Source organism: Schistocerca gregaria, chromosome 2 (assembly GCF_023897955.1).
Source record: "Schistocerca gregaria isolate iqSchGreg1 chromosome 2, iqSchGreg1.2, whole genome shotgun sequence".
NCBI lineage: Eukaryota > Metazoa > Arthropoda > Insecta > Orthoptera > Acrididae > Schistocerca > Schistocerca gregaria.
The window spans coordinates 260,664,653-260,690,149 of record NC_064921.1 but is presented as its reverse complement, the minus strand read 5'-3'; the positions used below and the strand labels follow the sequence as shown (position 1 = coordinate 260,690,149).

General features: G+C 39.5%; 1 protein-coding gene across 2 annotated transcripts in view; it reads right to left on the bottom strand.

The window, feature by feature from the left end:
* LOC126336835 (ragulator complex protein LAMTOR4) overlaps positions 1-17,752 on the bottom strand; it is a 30,947-nt gene extending 13,195 nt beyond the window's left edge. Inside the window, exons 1-3 of one of the 2 annotated variants that reach the window (XM_050000911.1) lie at positions 17,645-17,752; positions 17,416-17,503; positions 10,236-10,356 (exon numbers count right to left, since the gene is read on the bottom strand). In XM_050000911.1, the coding sequence (XP_049856868.1) occupies positions 10,236-10,356; positions 17,416-17,487 (193 nt within the window). In that variant the 5' untranslated portion in view covers positions 17,488-17,503; positions 17,645-17,752. Of the gene's footprint in view, positions 1-10,235; positions 10,357-17,415; positions 17,504-17,585 lie in introns of both variants that reach the window. The other variant, XM_050000910.1, reaches the window with a different exon arrangement.
* Positions 17,753-25,497: the final 7,745 nt, after the last annotated feature.

Genomic DNA, 25,497 nt, shown 5'->3' with positions numbered 1-25,497 from the left:
TAGCAGGTGGATGCCAGTGGCACAGTGCCAGAAAGTATGAAGTATATTTTCATCTTCCAGAGAGTCTGTTTCTTTCTGGGGTGCAATGGGAATATCCCCAGGGATTACTTTGCGAAGTATACAACAAAAATCCTAAATGCTACACAAGTGCTTTGGCCAAAGAGGCTGCAAATACAAACAAGAAGAGCGACTACAAAATGAAGGAGAAAATCTTTTATCAGGGCAAAGCAACTGTCCACAACTGTGCTTTCAAAACTGGAAAACTGAGGAATCTGGAGTAACAATCATTTGACATCAACACTATTCACCATACAGAACACCCATCTTGTCACAAGCCTTAGGATATCAGTGGTTTGTAAATCTTACGAGTCCAATTAAAAGTTTATGGCAACTATAAATAGTTATTTTGTATATCTTACAGCATCTTAATACCCGAAGAAATGTTTGACAAAGTATACTTAGGGATTAAATATAAAATAAGTGCATTTTCTTACCTAAATAGCTGTCTTTCATTGGCAAGTCAAGCACTGAAGTTACTTCTGTAAGGAGATTTCTCTTAAATGCCACAATTACAAATTTTCAAATCTACATGATAAAATTTCCTCAGTAAAACATTCCCTGCTCACCAACTCTGCTACAGTGTGTGAGAGACTTTTCCAAACATTCAACTTTTGGACTTTCTGAACTCTACAGAAAGATAATGTACTGAAGTTTATTACTCACCTAGGAATAACATGACAATGGCATTTAACTGAAATAGCTGTTCAGACATCCATCACCCACATGATGTATTAACACCAACTGGGCTTCTTTGCAGCTTGTACAAGATGTGTGACATTATGCTACACAAGCTATATTTTTATTAACTCAATTTCATATGAAGGTTTGTATGTCTTACGTAGAAAACTTTAATAATAGTGCAATGGTTTAGTAAAGGCTAATCTTATTGACATTTCTAATCTGACTGATTGTGGACCAGCCTTCCTGGAAATCACACTGCTAGTTAGATAACAGGGTTGGCAGCACAAGGACCCATGACAGCTAATGTTTTATCACTCTCTCAAGTAATTCACATAGCCCACGAGTGAAACTGGTTAGCCAGTAGCTATCAATCGAAGTAGGATCCTATCATAGCTTAAGGATCTAAATGATGATACAATTTAGAGGATACTATTAAGAGGAGTTCGCTTCTAAGCCAGATACAACTAAAGACTGAGAAGGCCATTTTGCAGTCCACATTTAGGTGTTGCATCATTTGATTATGGATCACGTCAGCACCTTAACTGTGTCATAGGATGAGAGGAGGGCACAAAACAGTTCCCATTCTGTAAATGGTTCACTACATAGCTCATGACCCGCCATTTGAAGAGCTTACTGGCAGCCTCTAAATGGCACCCCAATTTCCTCATCCACCACAGTATTGGTCAGTGATACCCTTGCAGAATGGGAATTGCTACATCAGTGGTGTTAGTAATGGCAATTGTTAAGCTCTACAAACACTATCAAAGGTCCAGATGGGGGGACAGGAAAAAGTGGCCTTCAAACCACAAATTTGCCAGTTTGCCCTCTGGAATGTATTAGAGGCAGGTTGGTCTGGAAGGGGGGAGGGGAAGGGGATACCAAGACCACTGGGAAGTGGTCACTGGCTCACAGCATTACGTACAGTCTTTTGTTATAATGTGATTAAGTTGCATTAGCCATGGAACATCAACAGCTGAGAATGAGTTATGTGCTGTGCTGAAGTGGGTAGGAAATCTGTCACTGACAACAATAATCAAGCAACTAGTTGATGAGTTTCTGGACGTCCACCACAGTGGGTTACGTACATTAAAATCCCCAAAGAGACAGAAGACTGGATGTGGGGCGATTATACTCTCCTGGAAATGGAAAAAAGAACACATTGACACCGGTGTGTCAGACCCACCATACTTGCTCCAGACACTGCAAGAGGGCTGTACAAGCAATGATCACACGCACGGCACAGCGGACACACCAGAAACCGTGGTGTTGGCCGTCGAATGGCGCTAGCTGCGCAGCATTTGTGCACCGCTGCCGTCAGTGTCCGCCAGTTTGCCGTGGCATACGGAGCTCCATCGCAGTCTTTAACACTGGTAGCATGCCGCGACAGCGTGGACGTGAACCGTATGTGCAGTTGACGGACTGGAGCGAGGGCGTATAGTGGGCATGCAGGAGGCCGGGTGGATGTACCGCCAAATTGCTCAACACGTGGGGCGTGAGGTCTCCACAGTACATCGATGTTGTCACCAGCGGTCGGCGGAAGGTGCACGTGCCCATCGACGTGGAACCGGACCGCAGCGACGCACGGATGCACGCCAAGACTGTAGGATCCTACGCAGTGCCGTAGGGGACCGCACCGCCACTTCCCAGCAAATTAGGGACACTGTTGCTCCTGGGGTATCGGCGAGGACCATTCGCAACCGTCTCCATGAAGCTGGGCTACGGTCCCGCACACCGTTAGGCCGTCTTCCGCTCACGCCCCAACATCGTGCAGCCCGCCTCCAGTGGTGTCGTGACAGGCGTGAATGGAGGGACGAATGGAGACGTGTCGTCTTCAGCGATGAGAGTCGCTTCTGCCTTGGTGCCCATGATGGTTGTATGCGTGTTTGGCGCCGTGCAGGTGAGCGCCACAATCAGGACTGCATACGACCGAGGCACACAGGGCCAACACCCGGCATCATGGTGTGGGGAGCGATCTCCTACACTGGCCGTACACCTCTGGTGATCGTCGAGGGGACACTTAATAGTGCACGGTACATCCAAACCGTCATCGAACCCATCGTTCTACCATTCCCAGACCGGCAAGGGAACTTGCTGTTCCAACAGGACAATGCACGTCCGAATGTATCCCATGCCACCCAACGTGCTCTAGAAGGTGTAAGTCAACTACCCTGGCCAGCAAGATCTCCGAATCTGTCCCCCATTGAGCATGTTTGGGACTGGATGAAGCGTCGTCTCACGCGGCCTGCACGTCCAGCATCTCTACGCTCGTCTCCATGGGCGAATAGCAGCCTGCATTGCTGCGAAAGGTGGATATACACTGTACTAGTGCAGACATTGTGCATGCTCTGTTGCCTGTGTCTATGTGCCTGTGGTTCTGTCAGTGTGATCATGTGATGTATCTGACCCCAGGAATGTGTCAATAAAGTTTCCCCTTCCTGGGACAATGAATTCACGGTGTTCTTATTTCAATTTCCAGGAGTGTATATCAAGTTGAGCTACTCAGAGTAGCTTATTTTTCACCCCCCTACAGCATGTCAATATTGCAAATAGTGTTACTAACAGTTGCTCGCATCTGTACAGCCACCACTTCCAACCTTGTTTGTAAAGGCACCCGTTCACTATAACATTTGTGTGTACATATGTGCAAACCACTCTGTGGGCTTGGCACAAATATTACAGTAACTGTTGTAGAAGCAGAACTCAGCAAAGTAACTATCAGAAACATGGTTTCTTGCAAAGTGACATCGCAAGATAGAATAAAAGTAGCAATGGTTCAGGGAAGTGGCAGCAGCACTCTAATTCCACAGCACAATTGTCATGGAAAGAGGAAAAGTTGGGGACTTGAAGCAGCCCTTGTAGATAACCACTTTCCAGAGTCTTCAATCACCAGCACTTGTGTTTATACAATGTTCAGGAACATAAATTTTGGGGCAGGTGAAGAAGGAATATCTAGGACTGGCAAAATTAATTTTCTTTGATTTCTTCATAAACTTGTCTTTTGAAATTGTGAAGGTGTTAAAAATATGCTAAGATTTGTCCAAGTTAAGATCAGGAACAGAAGAACAGGAGGTTCTAAGATCCAGGGCCTGCAATTCCCTCACCTGATGGCCAGTGCCTAACAGTGAGTCATATGGTTCAAGTAGGATGGTTTCCCAAGGGGCTCCCTCCACCACAGGACACCTGAGGAGAGGAATACTTTTCCAGAGCAGGATGTGTCATTGGTGACCCAACTGTTCGTAAGAGAACAAATGGCAACATTTCTGACACGACCTCAGATAAAAAGGATTTCATTGCAATGATACAGACATGGGTTCATTTCACATGGACTAGCTGCAAAGATATTTTCTCTGCCACAAAACCAGTCATAACAGCGTGTATAATGAGAGCATTCTGCCTTTAAATAAGTATCTGCACCATCTAGGACAAAGTGTTCCAACACTGCCCCAAGTGGGCACTGAGCAAACATCAGCTGCGGGCAGACATTTAGCATAAGCTACCTGTCAGGTGACCTATTGCACTGTGTACACACCTCATTTTGCACACGCACTAGCCACTTTGCCATTCGTTCCCATGTTCACTCAGACCAGTCAGTAAAGTTGCATAGGCTATGGCCTGGCTTCCTGTTCATCAGGTCTTTGCCCACCTTTGCCCATGGGTGGGCATGCTGCGAAATGGAATGTCCTGGTCCAGCTATATGCTTCACGCCATCCTTTTCCCAATGACTTGTATACGTAAAGTTCGCATCTTGTGTCTCACTTATAGCATGAGAAATATTGACATCATCCTCCTCCTCCCCCCCCCCCCCCCCTCAAGTCCTGGTCCAGTCTGGATTGAGTGCTCCTATTGTGACCTTCAGTGGGCAAATGATAATGTCAACAAAATCAAGGTATTAATGGTTTGAGTTGCGTAATGGGGTGAAACCAAACAGATGATGCTTGCAATATTACACAGGCCTCCTTTTTTATCAGGAAGTAAGTCTTTTGTGCAACCAATGAGTGGTTTTCTTTTTAACAATCCAGCTTTATTCTCTACCACTGATTAGATTCATTTCATCATTATCGGATAAGGCATCAGCTACCTTCACTAAAGACCCATAGAGATGTCACAGTGAAACTGGTGGTTGTTGCTAGACCATTTCATTTCATGAAAGAAGAAAGCTCACAACCACCCTCCCCCACCTGGAATGAACAATAGTCCTGTAGTTTCCTCCTCTTTATCTATTTCTCCACTCTATCCATCTTTTCCCACTCTCCTCATGATAACTAGCCCTTACCTAGGTTTTATTTTGGCTCTTCTCATGACCCTTTGCATTATTTCCTAGTTTGCTTAATTTTCTTTAGTTGCTATTTGCAAATTTCTCAGAATTGCAAGTTGTGCTGGAAGGTCACCCAGTAGGGTACACTGATGGATGCGACCATCCTGACATCCAGGCCTGGGCAAGAATCAAAATTCTCATTAGATGCTCGCCAATACGATGGCAAAGTGTTAAAGAGTTTCTGTAGTATCTTAGCTTATTGATACTGCCAGAGTTGGTGCCTCGAAGATTCCTGCAGACTTTGAACATTGCCACTAAGAGGCCACCAACCTTCTGGTACAAGATTACCTCCATGTTGCTAGTTGGTACCAAACATAACATCGAGGTAAGACACAAAGCAATTACGGACATTGGCTGCAAGCAGGCATTGACTGGAGTCAATGGGGAATGTTGAAAATTTGTGTTGGACTGGGGTTCAAACTTGAGTCTCCAGCTCACTAGGAAGATGCTCTTGACTACTAAGCTACAAGCACACAGCATCTATCAAGTAAGCAGGAGGCCTGGGTTTGAACCCAAATCTGGCACAAATTTTCAACTTCTCCCATTGATTTCAGTCAATGCCAACTTGCAGTCAATCATGTGTCTTAATTCGTAATGGCTGCTGGGTCAAAATAATGTCTCCCTCTACGATTTTTACCCTCCACGATGCCCTCAACTACCAAATTGGTGATCCCTTGATGCCTTAGAACATGTCCTACCAACCGATCCCTTCTTCTGGCCAAGTTGTGCCACAAACTTCTCTTCTCCCCAATCCTATTCAATACTTCCTCATTAGTTATGTGATCTACCCATCTAATCTTCAGCATTCTTCTGTAGCACCACATTTCAAAAGCTTCTATTCTCTTCTTGTCCAAACTACTTATCGTCCATGATTCACTTCCATACATGGCTACACTCCTTACGAATACTTTCAGAAAAAACTTCCTAACACATAAATCTATACTCCATGTTAACAAATTTCTATTCTTCAGAAACGCTTTCCTTCCCATTGCCAGTCTACATTTTATATCCTCTCTACTTCGACCATCATCTGTTATTTTGCTCCCCAAATTGCAAAACTCCTTTACTACTTTAAGTGTATCATTTCCTAATCTAATTCCCTCAGCATCAACCGACTTAATTCGACTCAATTCCATTATCCTCATTTTGCTTTTGTTGATGTTCATCTTATATCCTCCTTTCAAGACACTGTCCATTCCGTTCAACTGCTCTTCCAGGTCCTTCGCTGTCTGACAGAATTGCAATGCCATCGGCGAACCTCAAAGTTTTTATTTCTTCTCCATGGACTTGAATATCTACTCCGAACTTTTCTTTTGTTTCCTTTACTGCTTGCTCAATATACAGATTGAATAACATCGGGGAGAGGCTGCAACCCTGTCTCACTCCCTTCCCAAGCACTGCTTCCCTTTCATGCCCCCCTACTCATATGACTGCCATCTGGTTTCTGTACAAATTATATATAGCCTTTCGCTCCCTGTATTTTACCCCTGCCACCTTTAGAATTTGAAAGAGAGTATTCCAGTCAACATTGTCAAAAGCTTTCTCTAAGTCTACAAATGCTAGAAATGTAGATTTGCCTTTCCTTAATCTACCACAAAAAAAATTTATACCCTTTTGAGTGAATTATATTTGGCATAGAGGGCACCTACAATACGTGCCTTTTAACATTTTACATTTTTTAATCACATTTTGGAATTTTTTTGCCAGAAATGCTCTGATTTGGACAAAATTGTGCACGATTTGAAAGAAAAATGTGCCATATCCACACGCCAGAAAAAAATAGCTCTTCTTACCCTTGCACCTCCCAGCTGGTCTATTGACTACACTGCAAAAGAATTAAATGTTTCTACATATATGGTAAAGCAAGCTAGGAAAATAAATGCAACCAAAGGAGTGCTTCCACAACTTCAGCAGGCTCAGGGTAAGCAATTGAGTTCAGAAATAAAGGTGCTAGTGTCAGAGTTTTATGAAAATAATGACTACAGCCGAATAATGCCTGGGAAAAAAAGACTATGTAACGGCAAAAATGGTAAAGTACATGTGCAGATGCAAAACAGAGTGTTGCTATGCAACATATCAGAACTACATGTAGAGTTGAAGGAAAAGTATTCCAATACCAAAGTAGGTTTATCATCATTTTTCAATCTTTGGCCAAAATGTGTTGTGCCTGTAAGTGCAAGGGGCGTACACAATGTTTGTGTATATGAGACCCATCAAAATGCTAAGCTGATGTTTGCTGCTATAAAGGATTCTGGTCTGGATTACAAAGGTGCAATGAAGCTGCTACTGTGTGACATCAGTTCCTACCCGTGCATGACACACATGTGTGAAAAATGTCCTGGTAAGGCAAATCTTGCAGAACACATGAATAACAAACTGTATGGTGAACTCCTTATGGATGAAGATGAACTGGTTTCTTATAAACAATGGACACACATGGATCGCACAAGTCTTCAAACAAAGCAAAGTACAGTGGAAGATTTTGTTGAAACATGTTGTCAAAAAATGGACAAACTGACCACACACAGCTTCACAGCAACAGCACAATCAGCTTATCCCCAGTTTTGTAAGGATAATTTGAAACAAGGTGAAATTATAGTAATACTAGACTTTTCTGAAAATTATACATTTATAGTTCAAGATGCCATCCAAGGATATCATTGGGACAACAGCAAAGCAACTCTCGAGCGATTTGCGATTCACTATAGAGGTGAATCAGGTAATGTGTCTGTCATAAACCTGTGCGTTTATAGTGACTGTTTAATTCATGATGCCGTTGCAGTTCATGCCCACATTCGCACTGTCATGGCATATGTGAAAAAACAAGCTGCCTTACATACATTTTTTGAAATAATTCAGTGATGGGGCAGCTAGTCAGTACAAAAACTGTAAAAATCTCAATTTATGCATGCACTACGATGATTTTCAGATTCACGCAGAATTGAATTTTTTCGCAAAAAGTCATGGTAAAAATGTATGTGATGGTATTGGTGCTACCATTAAGCACATGGCATCATGAGCTAGTCTGCAACATCCTACAGGTCACATTCTAACACCTCTTCAATCATTTACCTGGGTACAGAAAAATGTCTCTGGCATACAATCATTCTCTGTTTCAAAGGATGAGGTGAAATCAGTCGAAGAGTAGCTAAAAGGCAGACTAGAACACGTTAAAACTGTTGCAGGCACAAGGAGCCATCATCACTTCTCTCCAGCGGACTGACAATGTGCAGATGAGCAGATTGTCCGGTTATAACTATAGGTTCATGCACAACATGTGTCTTCACAGTGTGACTCAGGATTCAGAAGCAAAAGCAGTAACATACAACCAGACTGCTATGTTATTGATGTTTATGATGGCACTTAGGATGTGTTCCAGAGTGCTGTGAAGCAGAAGGTGATGTATTTGTGAACTTCATGGCACCAGCAGGACCAGCAAGATCATTTCATTGGCCACGTTTGGCAGACATGTGGTGGATTCCTTTTGAACCTATTCTTATGATAGTTCCAGTTCTTACCACAGTGTCAGGAAGACAGTACAATTTGCCACTCAATGTACAGAGTACAGTAGCTAAAGTGTGTGTGTTCGAAGCACAATCGACTGGTTTTTAGCAGTTAAGGTGCAGTAAACATTAATGATAGGTTGTGATAATCTGTCTATATGTTGTTGCTTGGTGATTAACCTGTTGTAGGAGAGGATAAGAAGAGGCAGAACAGTTTACGATATGTTTTTACAAAATTGTGTTGTGGAACAATGGCAACATCACCAAATACATCTGTCAACTTCCATTGTACACAAATGTCTTGCAATAACATGCTGAAATTTTGAGATCATATCATTATGGTCTACTTATGCAGTCTGTGAAATTTGGCTTGGATACCACTTGTCCCTTTTGTGCTACCACACTTCGAAAATCCATGTTCTTCAGGTAATTTTTCAAATTTTTGTATTTTCGTGTGCATGTAACTCAGTTTTTGTGACTGATATGGGCATGATGAGTTCTGTGTGTGTTTAGGCCACATTAAGCTCACCACAAAAATTTTTATACCCTTTTGATTGAATTATATTTGGCATAGAGGGCACCTACAAATGTACCTTTTAATGTATTGCATTTTTAATCACGTTTTGGAATTTTTTATTTTCCCTCAGAAATATGCTGTTGGTGTTTTGATTCATGGAGTGTATTCTCTAAATGGGTGTTACTGGGTTGTAAAAATTTCTCTGGACTGTGTGGAAAATTCCAAAGTTATTGAGACCTGTAGTTGTGTCTGAAGTTAGATTGCCAGATGCGGGCTGCAATTTCCAGGCCACGCCACCTTCTTTCCCGAGTCATAATTCTGGAACTAACTGGCAGGGGAAACTAATACTTTGTACACGAGTCTTCCGCACATGATAGAATAAGTGTACTGAATTTCAGTCAACTCTGAGACAATGTGCTGGACCCCTGGTTGAGCTGACATGGAATGACCCTAATATTACAATCAGATGAAGAATGGTGTGCCAGCCTGGAAATGCCAACTCGTTCAATTTGTCTGGAATTTCCAGAACAATAGTTGAATGGGAGTATTTATACGAGTTTTCAAGAAATCATTGTACCAGAAAAGGTGAAGATCATTGTTAACCACTATGGTGTCAAATCCTATATACCACTACATGTATGGTCTCTAAATGCCTCCATTTCAGGCATATCCATCCCTACTCATATTTATTTTCAGGAATCCTTCCCATAAATCATAGAATCAAATTCATCTACCTCTGGCAAATTTCTATATACTATGGAACAGAACTGTGTCATGGTTAAACAAACTTCAACCTTTAGATGAAATGTTTAATTTTGTGATCTGGTGTCAATTTGTTACACAACCATTCATACAGTGTATAGATAAGCAGAACACCAAAATTATTAGATATATTATAGATAGATAAGCAAACTATAAATAAGCAGAACACCAAAATGCAAATGGATAGCATAGGCGTGATTAGCAATGTAATATATTTACCTCTGAGAGTAACACATTAGCATCTCACAACTCAGTCTATACCAATATTAAATGAATACATGAAAACTAGAACTGTGTGGTAACAACTAAGATCTCAGTTCCTCTACACTAATCTTCAAGCTGAAAACTTATTTATTAATTAATACACATATTTCAAATAAAATGTTCACATAATCACCTGAGACTCTCTTGAAAGCTTCTTCATTTTGAAATGCTACTGGATCCACCTTGTCAGCAATAGTTATGAGACCAGTAACCACATTAGCAACATGTTCATCATTCTCCAGTTCACCTCCAGACTAAAACAGCATTTGAAAACATTCAGAAAAGTCCACACTAAGGCACATCACCACAAGAAAAATACAATTATTTTATAAGCATAGTTGCAACTATACAGAGAACAGTTAAGCTTATGGATGTACCCATTTACTACTGAGAAACGATGGAAGCTTTCTTTCTCTCAGATACATCATGTTCCACGATCTCGCACCATTAAAGAAACTTTACACCAATATAAGGAAATAGGTATTCTCTTCAGCGCGCGCGCGCGCGCACCCACGCACACACACTTTATTTTTTCCTTGTCCATATTACCTAATAAGAGACATGTACACTGCACATATGTTTCTCATGTTTTACACCATTTTAAAACTTATTTGGATGTAACAAGTGCTGTTCTTGCAAAATGCACTCTAGTATTTTCGAGGAATCAAAGAGCAAAGTTTTACAACACTGTTTATCACCATATAAGCTCCAGAGATATAGCAATGATGTTAAGGCAATCAGACAAAAGTTTCCTGAGGTGATTTTAGGATGATCATATATTTTTGCACTGCCAGAGACAAATATCATATCATTAATAACACTAAATAAATTTCCTTGAAAAGTCTGCAAGTCTGTGATCATGATGCATTCTTGCAAATACAGCTGTCTGAATTGCTTAATATGAGGAATGTCCAGGAAGTAACACGGACATTGAAATGATTTTTTTTTTTCCAACAAAGTTGGCAGCACTGCATTCAAGGGCATGATGTTGGCAGTAGAATGGACACTCATTTGTCTTAGTCAGCTGAAAACACTTGTTCTAGTGCTGTGTTGAAATGAGTATTCCAAATTCCACCAGCTGAGAGGTGAGGAGCATTATACAGTTTCTTTCCGCAAAGGGAAATGTGACACTTCAGATTTTTAACAGACTCAGACCTGTATACGGGGATGGCATAATTAATTAAACTAATGTGTACAAATGGTGTCATTGACATAATGAATGTTCATGATGAACGAAGGAGTGAGCAGTCCTCAACTTGACTGATTAGATGGCAAACACAATTTAAAAAAAGATTCGTGATGACTACTGACTCGCTTTGAACAAGGTGAATACAATGTCTCCAGAAATTTCACAATCCTTTCTGCATGAAACTACCGATACAATTGATTTTCAAAAACTGCACATAAGATAGATAGCGAAACATATCACAAATCAAGGCAAAGTCAACAGAATTGCATCTTCAAGGGAATTACTTTAGCAGTTTTAAGTGAAGTGAACAATTTGTTGACTATTGTGTAAGGTGACAAAGTGTGAATGGTCCACTACACGAAAAGAAACCAATGCTATGGCAACATCCGTCCTCATTATCCAGAAAAAAGCTGTTTCCGTATTAAAAAAAACATGGCCACCGTCTGTTGCAACAGCAAAGGGTTTCTCCTTGTAATTTTCCCGCGGGAAGAAACTATTAATGCTGTATGGTACTATGAGCTGTAAAAAACTACAGAGCGTAATACAGGACAAAAGTAGCGGAATGTTAAAGGCAGTGTGCTTGCTGCACGACATAGCATGTATTCGCAGAGCCAATGCCACACCGCAACTATTTGATTTATTCAACTGGGACATCATCCACCCCACTAACTGCAGCACATTCAGATTTTTTGTCTGTTCATCTCTCTGGTGGCATTTATGGGTGGAAAAAAGTTTTCTACAGATAATTAGGTCCAGAGTATCATCATCAATTTTCAAGTAGCTGATAAATATTAGTTCCTAAACATGCCTCACATATTTGTAAGAAATTTTTGTTTACTGCCATAATCAGATCTGTAACAGATTGAACGAATATAAGAATGATAGGTATTAGTTATACAGGGTGTATCAAAAAGAATCATCCGATTTGGCACATCTGTATTTCTGAAACTAAAAAACATAAAAATGAATTTTGTTTTTTTTGATGAATGGGAAACTCAAAAAGATTTTTTTCATACCTTTTTTGTGTGTGTTCAATATGCTCCCCCCTGAAATGCATGGCACATGTGAATGCAGTATTCAAACTGTTCCCACAATGCAGCAAGGTGTGTCTATTTACAGCTTTCAAAGCTGCTGTTATACGATGTCTCGGTTAATTAACTGTTGTTGGTAATGGAGGCACATAAACAGTCTTTTACGGATCCCTACAAGAAATAATCACTGAAAAATCAAGAAAACAGTCATCCTCCATCTTGCCAAGAATGAAATTACAGAACTCCACAAGTTAATTGTTTGTCACCTTCATGAAGAGCTTGCAGTATCTGAATGCTATATGGTTTCATAAGTGAAAATTGATGCAATACACACCAGACTGACAATGAGGGGGGGGGATGTTGATCTGCACAGTGAACGGATTTCTGCCGACTCCACGTGAAACTAGGACGGCCCAGTGATTTGCCTTTATACAAACAATCTGTTTCTCAGAACTGTTCATGCCATTGTCTAATGCTCGGTGCTGCAGAAGGATACACATCATACCTAGTACAAAAGTCGCACTGAACAGTTATTACTGACCCGCACTGAGCAAAACGTAGAACACTAAATGCTTTCTGTTGTCCCAACACCATTTTCACTATAACTGAAATGGGCACACACTGCTGCTACCTCACAGGAACCATGTAAATCTCTAGAGTTTTCTCTTTCCAACAGTACCTTGTTCACACACATCTCAAATAATATGATAGTTATGACTTTTTAAAAATTGGATGATTCTTTTTTATACACCCTGTATATTACCAGGCAATAAAAGCACGAAACTAAAAGACTCACTCATCAGGACTCAAAACTTAAAATAACATCCAACATCAGTTTCAACAAAACTTATGCCTAAGTGGAATGGCTATGAATAGCCCTGCTAAAACCTATAATAAAATTCAAGTGGCAGCTGAGAGGTAGTACTGGTGGGGGATACATTGCCTTCATTTTTTTGGGTAATATCTGTAAAATGGCAGTTTTTTAAATGCCAAATAATCTTACACATTATAAAATATAATTAAAATGGGTACAGTTGCACAATGCTAAAACAAACTTTTCAGATGGCAGCAATACATTAATGCAGAACTCAACTAAATACAACATCTGGTAAAGGGCGCGCAAGTTCCGAGTTCTGTAAAACTTCAGCTTTGATCATATTTTGACTTAAAATGTTGCTGTGATTGTTGTTATTACTTTTGTAATTTTAACTATGCACACTCAATAAATAAAAGTGCCCCGAGGCGAAACTTGGCACAACAAGGTATTAAACTGTATATATTTGTAAAAAGGAAAAGAAAGTCCACAAAATCTCAGTTTTACATTGAGTAAGGTGAACAACTGGAAAATCTAAGCCATGTTTATCTCCAGAAGATCCTTCAGTGTTAAAAACTGCAGTGAAGTCACAGTATTTATCAATGAAATTGATGTCCTGGAAGACTCAATACTGGTGTCATTTGACACTGTAAACCTTTATATAAAACATATAGATTAATGATTCTGTTCAAATAACGTAAGTGTTTACTGATGTAACAGAACTGGCAGACATGACTTTGAATAATTAACAGAACTTTTGGAATTTGTGCTTCCTTTTAACACTAAACTCAACAGCCATATTTATCAGTGGACATATGAGTCATAAGTAGCTAACAGATAATCGGGGACAAAACAGAAAAGAATAACTTCTCTTAAGCAAACCAGGACACAGAACAGAAAATCATACATTATAGAATATACACAGATTATGTATTATACAGAAGTAATGTCAATAAAATACAAGAAGTGGCACGGAAGGGAAGCTCTGCGTACCCTAAATATGATTGAGCTAGAAAAAGAGAACAGCATAACACATTTGGATCTTGCAATTACTAAAAATGGAAGGAAGGCATAAAATAGGTAAACACAGGAAATTGATGAACACGTATGTTCTTATACAAGGGGGGACCCAAAAGAAACCGGACTCCAAGGGTGCTGCCACTCGTACACATACTGCAGGGTTTTCATGCTAGATGGTTTTAGTAGAAACCTTCATGAAACAGCCGTGCAGACGCTGTCAGTGTAGAGCTGAATGTGCAAGTGTGGTACAGTGTGTAATACTGGTTTCCCTCTAACCGTACGCCTACCGGTAGGGGTTGTTGGCGACTCCCGAGATGGGACACCAAATGCCTCTATACTCATTTCGATAATGTTTAGCACAACTGCACAATAAAAACACACAGAACTAGTACAGCGCAAAACAATAACGAAGCTGACGACAATGGCTACCTTGTACAACAGTCAGCCAAGTAATGTTGGCAGCAGTCGAAACTACGTGCCTACCAAAGCCTCGCGAAGTTTACCAACTTCTACCGATTCAGGACTAGGGAGAGGTCTGCCATCTAAAAGTTTACACACTGTATTGTGTTTCTCTGATTGTTGGCGGGTTACCTCTGCGAAGTCGTTATGGCAACTTTAAAAGAACAAAGAGTGTGTGTGAAATTTTGTTTCCTGCTTAAAAAAAAACTGCAACGGAGACACACCAAATGCTTTAGGAAGCTTTCCAGGAGGACGCTATGAGCCGCACACAGGTTTTCGAGTATATTTGGGCACATGGTGAGGTGTGCTGAAGACCAAGCTCGTTTTGGATGGCCCTCAACATCGCAAAATGAGAACATTGAAAAGGTCCGCAAAAGGATCAACGAGGATAATCACCAAATGATCGAAAAAATTTCAGAGACAGGAATCAGTTGGAGCTCGCGCCAGCGGATTTTGAGTGAGGATTTGCACATGAGACTTGTTGCTGCTAAATTTGTTCCGCGCCTTCTCACACAGGAGCAAAAAACCATCCGCATGAATGTGTGTCAGGACTTGAAAACAGGGATTGCATGTGATCCAAACTTCTTGAACAAAGTCATTACAGGGGATGAGAGTTGGTTTAAGGGTATAACCCAGAAACCAAGCAAGCATCAAGCCAGTGGAGGACTTCCAACTCTCCCAGACCAAAAAAAGCAAGGCAAGTGAGGTCAAATGTGAAGATGATGATCATTGTCTTTTTGATGTTCGTGGAATTGTGCATCGGGAATTTGTACCCCCAGGCCAGACTGTTAACCAGCACTTTTACTCGGATGTTTTAAGGCGTATGAGAGAGGATGTGAGGAGGAAACGCCTGGAACTTTGGCAAATCAGGTGACTGGTTTCTGCATCACAACAACGCTCCAGCACACTCGGCCTTATGAGTGACCCACTATTTGGCTCCTCAGAGGTGGTCTGTTGTTCCCCACGCTCCATATTTGCCGGACCTAGCCCCGTGCGACTTTTTTTTCGATTTGCATGAATGAAAAAACCGCTAAAAGGAGAGCGTTATGACGATGTGGAGGCAGTAAAAACAGCTTCGCAAAGAGCACTGGACAATACCAAACTTGAAGAGTTCCAAACATGTTTCCGACAGTGGGAAAAGAGACTTGACAAGTGCATTGCATGTAATGGAGAGTATTTTGAAGGTGACTGAAGTTATTTTGTAAAAAGGTTCACCAATAAATTTTTTTATGACAATCCTGTTTCTTTTGGGTCCCCCCTCGTAAATGTCATCTCGGAAGGTATAAGTATGCCTTCCTCCAATTTGTGATACACAGAATCTTTACATACAGCTCATGTCAGCACAGTCTTTCAAACCCGGATAATACATTAAATCATAAAGTTGGAGAGAAAATGTGAGCGATACAGTGACACAGGAGTATTCAAAATAAACTGTAATGACAGATCCACTGTACACAGGACAAAGAGGAAGCAAGCTCATTACATGATCTAGAGTCTACTTCCATGATAAAAGTTTTAACACACTGACAACACATTTAGAAACACAGGAGCAGTAGGTGGGTCAGAGGAAAAAGTATAGAAGTGTTGTGAAGACCACCAAGAGATTTTAAACATAACTGAGCACACTGAAATTTATACCCATAAAATGATGATCAAACTAAGGGTGAACAAACAGTGAATTTAGTTATAACTAGTTATTTGAAATTTTTCAAGAAATGTGATGTTCTCTTCTGCTGTTCGTTAGGTCTCAAAGAGGTGCTCCTGCTGTCCGCACAGCATCCAATCTTCCTCAGAGAGGAAGGTATTGGTCCTACCGTAAGATGGAGCTATCAGGGACAGAACACCAGAAAGTACACACGACACCAGAAACAAAGAAAGTATTGACATTCCTAGACATAGACTGACAAAAACAGGCAACTCTCACAAAGTTAACTGTTTGAAATTATTAACAAATTACCACATACTGCACTCAATACACCTTTCAATAATTTTAAAAGTAAACTGCACAAATGGTTAATAGACAATCCATACTACAAGTATTCATATTTCTGTGAGACTGTAACATAGAAATTGAGTTTTAAGTCTATGATTCCAATACTGTGTACTGATTAATGTAGCATAAACAATTTGTACTTGTAATGTAAACACACACTAACGTAGTAACTTTTTATGTATCTTGACATAATTGTAATGCCTATTTCACTGCACATGTTCAACGGCAAATAAAGAATCTAAGCACTACTTGTTTTGAGAATGGTTTAATCCAGCGAGCATCAGGTGTGCAGTTTCTTGTAAGTAAGAAAAGAGATTAACTTCGCATACTAGGCAACGGCTTTACATAGCACTGACAATTTTCCAAATCTTGTGTACATAACATTTCTATTGATGCCTAAATATGATTCTCTGCATTTCTGTAATAAATCTGAATATTTCTGGCGTCTCAAGCATTTGATTCCCACAGCTAAACTATAATTTCCGAACCAAAGCCTATACGAAACATCATCATGCAGGTTAATCGTGTCAAAACTCACATCCCTCAACTCACGAACAAAATCTTCGGAAGCACTAGTCCGTGTCTAAAAACATTTGAGGAAGAAAATTTCGTACAAGATTCGTAGATGTAAAAGAAATTTATCACTTAGTAATTACGGTTAAAGTCACAATTTTAAAGATGGATTTCCAAATCTAATCAAAACAAACAAGCTACATAATTAAAATAATGTGGTTTTGCTAATTTATACTTTCACACAGAATAGCAGTTAAGCAATAAGCGTGTGAAATCTGACATACAAACACTTACAGCAACAACAGCTCCATCTTCTGTTAGCACTAGGTATCCAACTTGATCTGGAATTCGCTCCAAGTTCAGCATGTTGGGGGCGATATCCCTAGAAAAACATTGTCTTTGAGTATCTGCACAAAAATACAAGTGTGTGGGTGTATCTAACCAGTATCTTGCATCATTTTTACATGATATAGTTCATTGCCTCTACACAAACTTGTAACAAATGCACAAACAAAGCGCTTACTCAATCTATTTATCAGCCGTCTGTCAAACTTCATGCATTACCTGCAACCACATGACCACAACTCAAAGATCACGTGTCACAGGTGATACAATCATTGTGTTCCAAAGTTATTCACATATCATCATCATCATCAATAATCTCTGAACATCAACCAAGTCTCAATGGAATCGTCACAAAAATTTATGAAAACGAGGAGAACAACAAAATGAACGAAAAACCATTACTTTTGTCAAGCCGAAGCGCAAATTATGATCGCTGATATAGATACGGAGGCGACTAATTTTAACTATTTGTTCGCTCAACAGGAGCCAAAATCTGTTCGACTTAAAGTGAAAGACCAGGTAAATAACGTCTCCATAGATCGATTAAAATCACATACCTGATGAATGAGAACGATAAACAGCCTCATGGCACTCCAGTCGAATTGTTAGGCTAAGACCAACAACCAGACTCCACAGAGTGTGAAAAAACAAGAAGAACAACAAAATCAGGTCGTGAAACTCGATTTACAGCAAGATTAATTAAAGTTCTACATTAACTGTGCTACTGAGAAGGGGGTAACGTGGGGATATGACAAATTACTATTTGTATTTGTCCATGTTTGTGAAGTGTTAGCTCGGCTCTGGTAACCAAGCTGCTGAGTGCCCTGCAAATCAAAATCATTAGAATCATCTGAAGTGTTCGTTGTGATAATATTGACATAATAGCATTATCATGCTTTGGAATTTAACAAAAAAAGTTGCTACCCTATGGTTATTGTAATTCATATTTCTGTGTGTGGACGATATGAAAATAAATGGAAAAGTCTAAGTTAAATTGAGTTCTTAATGAAGTGTATCCTCATCAGAAAATTCCCCGACACAGTTCAGCCTCCTTGCACACAGAATCATTGTGGTAGCACTAAATGACACCATAAACTAGAATCCCCTTGTTTTCAAGGTCTATTCACACCCTTCCTGACAGAATCGAAAACACCGTGCTTTTAGCAATCGCTACATGACTCCGTTTTGTTTAGTAGTTTGCTTTCCAGGAATAATTATTCCATTTCGTTCGGTTCAGTAGCAGTTTCTTGGTCATGACAATAAAGATGAATGTCAGCTTTCAAAATAGCGTTCCCAAACTTTTCTCTGTTGTTTCTTCATACACACACTTACCAAGCTGTAGACGTGGACTGGTGCAACACCACAACACATGTACTGGTAGTCAGTCACCACTTCCCAGGGCACACCTCTCCATTCTTTATCAGTGCAGTACACCTGGCTGGCACCTGTTGTCATTTCACACTACCTCTCCCATTGCATAACTCGAATGCCACACCAATACCGTAAAATTGGTTGAGTCGAACATGAAGTGAATAGGATCACTTTTTACAGAAAAAAATTTGAACATTGTTAGCACTTTTGTTACTTGAATAAGATAGTATTTTTCCTGTTAATGTTTCCTGGACTGATTTACGGCCAAAATCATAAAATTCTGAGGTTATAGAGTTTGTTTGGATGTGGAAGTATATGAGTTGTAAATATATGCCATTTTAAGAAAAAATCGAATAAGTAAAACTTCTTCCACAAACAGGAAATTTCTGAAAGTAAGAGAATAAATGTTCTGCAGAAAACATTTGATGTTTATCAAAACATTAGAGTGCGAAAATAATGTTAAAAATAACCTCACACTTCATCAAAACCAATAATATTTGTATTTTGCAGAAAATTAATTAAAATGGGGTGTGCGAGAACACTCTAGAAACAGACTTACACATGAACAGGACCACAAAAAATCCGGTTAAAAGTTTCCAAAATGAAATTCTCACTCTGCAGCGGATTACACACTGATATAAAACATCCTGGCAGATTAAAACTGTATGCTGGACTGAGACCCAAACACGGGACCTTCGCGTTTCGCAGGCAAGTGCTCTACCATCTGAGCTAACCAAGCACCACTCACACCCCATCCTCACAGCTTCTCTTCTGCCAGTACCTCGTCTCTTACCTTCCAAACTTCGCAGAAGCTCTACTGCGAATCTTGCAGAACTAACACTCCTGGAAGAAAGGATATTGGGGAGACACGACTTAGCCACGGTCGGGAGATGTTTCCAGAATGAAATTTTTACTCTGAGGCGAAGTGTGCGCTGATATGGAACTTTCTGGCAAATTAAAACTGTGTGATGGTCCGAGACTCGAACTCGGGACCTTTGCTTTTTGCGGGCAAGGCACCTTCATATCAGTACACAATCTGCTGCAGAGTGAGAATTTCATTTTGGAAACTTTTAACCGGATTTTTTGTGGTCCTGTTCATGTGTAAGTCTGTTTCTAGAGTGTTCTTGCACACCCCATTTTAATTAATTTTCTGCAAAATACACATCCCCCAAGCTGTGGCTAAGACATGACTCTGCAATATACTTTCTTCCAGGAGTGCTAGTTCTGCAACTTTCGCAGGAGAGCTTCTGTGAAGTTTGGAAGGTACGAGGCTATGCACTGGCGGAAGTGAAGCTGTGAGAATGGGTCGTGAGTCGTGCTTGGATAGCTCAGATGGTAGAGCACTAGCCCACGAACGGCAAAGGTCTCGCATACTAGTCTCGTTACAGCACACAGTTTTAACCTGCCAAGAAGTTTCCGGTTAAAAAGTTATTTTACCTGTATTCTGAAGTTGTTTACATTTTCAACATTATTCCCAGATTCATAACATGCCAAGAATCTATTTATATGATGGAAGGGGCAAAATTCATAGAAAATCTGCTGAAGATCTTATTTCAAACAACATAAATGAAATTGTGAATGGTCTATCACTCAGAAAATACTCAAATAGATATGATATACCAATAATTGTATTGTACAGACAGTTTAAATATTCTCACGTATAAGGTCCTGCTAGAAAAGATAAAGCTTAAAGGTGGAAAAATTATTTTAAGTGTTGTGGCAGAAAAGCATTTAGTAGACCAGCTTATAACAAGCACTTCTTGGGGTATTCTATAGATACTTATGGCTTTAGGAGCATTCTGTAGGCTTATATTGATAGGAAAGGTATGGCTATGAAGAAATTCAAAGCCAGGTTTTAGTTTTGCGCTAAACTTTCTCAAATATCATGAAATTATTTGTCACAACAAACATGCCAGAACATCAAGCAAATTTCGGTAATTGCCTCTCATGAGAACTTAGGAATCAGTTTTGTAAAATTGGAAGAGACTTTACAAAGTGGTACACTGCAAACTTTCTCAAACATACTCCAACAAAAGTTGACATTGGACAGATTTTTAAATGGCCAGTCAATGAAAACTTGTGTGCTATTGATAAACTTTGTGCTGTAGATGTGGTGAAACTTCACAAACTACTAAGAAGGGGATTTATGAAATTTAATGTAGCTTTTCATGAGTGCTAACTGTTAAACTAGAGGAAGTCAGTGCTTAATTAAAGTTTAAGCCTTCGTTTTATCATAGTTCTTTAATTCATCCATGTAAAATACATTTTTTACAAATGCCCTCCACATTCCAAATCATCACTCAGAATATAGATAAGAACACATGGATAACTAAATGTCTGGTCCTACAGTCCCCGACATTGGAGTGCAAGGGACCACTCCTTTATCAAATATATTACACAAAACTCTTCATGGAATCACTTTGTTCTAGTGACATTATGCAAATATCTTACTTATATGTATTTTAAAAAAATAAGAGGTAACAAAACATAAACATTTGGAACAGTTTGAATATAAAACATTTAAAAACTCTTTCTATTTACCCCATTTTACGATACAGGTGCTTATAATTAAAGTTTTGCTATGTGAGAAGACCTCCATGAGAAACAAGTAACTGTAGGACAATGAAACTTTCTGTAGGGCCATGCAGATGAGAAATAGCAATTAAACTATTGAAAGAAACACATCTTAATTTCCACATGAGAGGCTAACAATTGTTAACTGCACACTATGTTAATGTTTCAGGTTGCAAAAGTTGCTCAACATTGCACCCATTAGCATCCATGACAACCTAAATTCACACTAGAAATTCCTTTGCCACAACCTGAAACATCGTAGAGGGGATGTTGGACCATTGAATTTTCAGGTGTCATGACACAGCTCATGCACTGCTTGAAGATCACACATTGCATCTGGCATTATCAGCCATGGCAATAATAACTCCTTCAACAACTTGTGGTGCAATTGGCCATCAGCCTCTTGCTGGAGCAATTCCCAAATGGCCAGTTAATTCAAAATTTTGAATCATGTACTTCGACTCCAGTTTGGACTGAGGATCGGTCAATATTTTTTTAATTCATCAACACTCTCGAGAAGCAGTAGTACTATTGTTGTTGGTTTGATAAAATGGCTTTCAAAGTAAAGCCCTCCTCGCCTTCTCCAGATCGATGTTGACTGTCTGCAACTTTAATTCACATTGATGCTGTGTTCCAACCCTACGTCGCCATACCAGTGCTGGCACCTAACAGCAAGTTATGATGCTAACATTATTACAATGCAAATTCTGCAGTGCATGGTTTGAACATCATTCCTATAAAGTTGGGTACCACAAGATAAACAGTATTCTGACTACTCTGGCTCAAGTACTGTAAGTTTAATTACAAACACAATGTATACCTTTTGTCTGTTCACTTTCAAAATCTGCAGCACCTTACTGAGACTGCTAACTTAGCCATTATATCAGACCCTGAAAACCACAAACACGTGATAGTAAATCTACAGTTCTGTTGAAACGTCCCCATAGAAAAATTATACAGGACTGGGCTTAAACTGACGCACAATATTTTTAGCGCAACGCAATCTGACTTTCAATAACCCCTACAAAAGAATGGCCCTGACTAACATTAACCTATACCTATCACGAATCACTTACCTCACAAAAATCTTTGTTACTCGAACTACTGCAATACAGCGAGCGCCACTACTGCCAGCTAAATAAAAGATTCAAACTATGGAAGGCGCTAACTACTGATAGGCATAGTTAGCAAATGACAGATTTTAATAGAGAACAACAATGTATTTATCTTAATAGTCATAATATATATAGCAGTTCATGACATCCAGTCTTACAAATTTCAAAATTCCGCCATCTCTCTCCCCACATCCCCACCACTGCTGGCGGCTCACCTCCAACTGCGCAACGTTACGCGCTGTTAACATCCAGCTGCCCAACACTACAATGGCGAGTATTACAACAATGCCAACCAGCCATTGACTGAACACAGCACAGGCAGTGATTTTCGTACAGAGCGCTACGTGGCGTTACCAATATAAAAAACCTAAACAGCCTACTTACACTGTACTTCAATTGTGGATGAAAAAGTATGAGCCTAATGTACAAAATGCTATTTACTCCAATAGAAATGAAAAAAGGTCGTCAAGTGTGAAAACTTGTGTCTAGGACTCGATATATTTTACAACACCCACATGACAACAGTACTCGTAAAGTGGAAAGACAATTGTAAATACTGCATTTCACTGATGCATCCATATGACAACATATCAAAAAAATGTTCAAATGGCTCTGAACACTATGGGACTTCACTTCTGAGGTCATCAGTCCTCTAGAACATAGAACTACTTAAACCTAACTAACCTACGGACATCACACACATCCATGCTTAAGGCAGTATTCGAACCTGCCACTGTAGCGATCGCGCAGTTCCCGACATTAGCGCCTAGAACCGCTCGGCCACTCTGGCCGACTGACAACATATCAAACTAGGAAAATGAGATATACCATGTTTTTATCATAGGCTGGCAAGAGATGGTTCTATCAGACAGTTTGACTGTGGTTGTAATAAGCCTACAACATTCCTGCACACAGGTTCTAAGTCTGCGATAAAGTATACACCATCAGCAGAAAATATGTAGCCTTCAGGGCATGTTTGTTCAACTTTTAACTGTCAGTCGATTCTACAGGTTGAAAAATGGGAGTAATGCAGAATAATCCACTATTATGATTATATTTTCATTTTTGAAAGCAAGCAAATGGTCATCCAAAGTGTGGTGGGTTATGAATATCTCTCATCAAAAATAGACACTGCTCTGTATACACATGTAACAAAAAGTACATAATTTTTATTCATTAAGAAGAAAACATTTTCTAAATTTTAAGTCAAAATCTGAAATCAAATATTCAAACTTCTGCATCTTAACACTAAACTCTCATCGAACTGTAGACTGTCTTGCAATCTTTCGAAGAGCCCCAGAGGGAGTCAGATGGTTTAGCAAGCTTCTGTAACACTGTAATGAAGCTGCTACTGCATCTGACTCACAAATATAATTAAAAGAAGTGATGCCCAGAGATTGTGCAGGAGTGGATCTCTTCCTAATATAAGCTCATTGTTGTAAAGAAATTTAATGTATTACCATCTTGTTAATTGTGTACAATAAAAAATATATTTATTTAATACACTCTGCACGAAGTGCATATAATTAAACATCCATGTGTGTACCACGTAAAATGGTAAAAATTGTGCATATAAAGTTATGGAATGTATTTTCTTTTAAAGGTGCGTACTATGTGTGTACAAATCAAGCAAACACACTGTTCACATGTGTTTACCTAGAGCAATTTGTTTGACTAGACGATAGATCCAGATGCAACTTTTCACACGCCGTTGCTCTCGAGCGACATGTGTTGCATGCGCTCTCATAATCTAACCCTATGGTTTGTTACCATAATTCAAGTGAAATTATGTATGTTGTACACTTCTGCGACAATGTGTAATGATACTTTCAAGTCCTACGTTACACAAAGTGGAATGTTACATAACGTGACTTAAATTATAAACAAGGAGTATTTTTCTGTGGGGATGGATACGTTTCTAGTACTTACTATTGCAAAGTAAATAACTCACAGAATCTGATTGTTGAAAAAATGAAGAAGTTTTGGGCAATTTCTTTATAAGTTCCTCCTTTTTCTAATTATTTCTTCTTTTCATGGTTGAACTGGGGTAATCTCTCTTTCTTTCACTCATTTATTTCACAGTTAAACTTATTAACGAATAAATAGTCACTATATTTACAACATTTGAACATCATTAACCACGTGCATGGACTGAAATAAACAAGTGTAGATTCTTCCCATTCAAAGGAAAAGGAGAAATACTGTAATCATTGTTGTTTGCTGACCTATTCAGTGGGAAATCTGAGATGTTCAATATTGCCAACGTTTCGACACACTGTTAAATAAGCGTTTGGTGTACGTCTTAAGACCTAAGCGTTCACTTTCAATGAGATTGTGGAAAAGATTTCACGAATTTTTGCTAACATATGTCAGGGCCCCTGTATCCCGATGACCCTTTATCATTGATATAACTGATATGGCGGGAGCTATGCCCATGATGTGAACCAAGTATTCATCAGTGGATTGAAAAACAGAAAAAAAGATTTCTTCTAATTGCACTGTTTTGCAGTTTTTAAAATAAAGTTACTTTCTCTGTGTGAGCCAGTTACAGTGATGTCATTGAGATAGTTAACACTTTGGGGAATGCTATAAATCATTTGCTCCAAATAATGCTTAAATATCACTCACAACTTGCAAATGTGAATGGTAAGCAGTTGTATGATATGATATTAATGACCATAATGTTGCCACAGATTTCGTTATCAAGTAATTGTAAGTAGGTATCTGTCAAATCCATCTAATACTCCGGGTACTTCAGACATTAGTTCCTATGGCTGAGGAACTTGATATGTATTTCAGATACACCATTTACTGTGGATTTAGAATTGTCACATACTCTCAACGACCCACTGGATTTGCAAATTAGGACTGAAGATGTTGCCCATTGGTATGATGAATTTGGAGTAGTGACTTGTTCTTGCAACCGGTCTAGTTCCTTTTTACAGGCCTACAGATCTACAGAAACATTTAA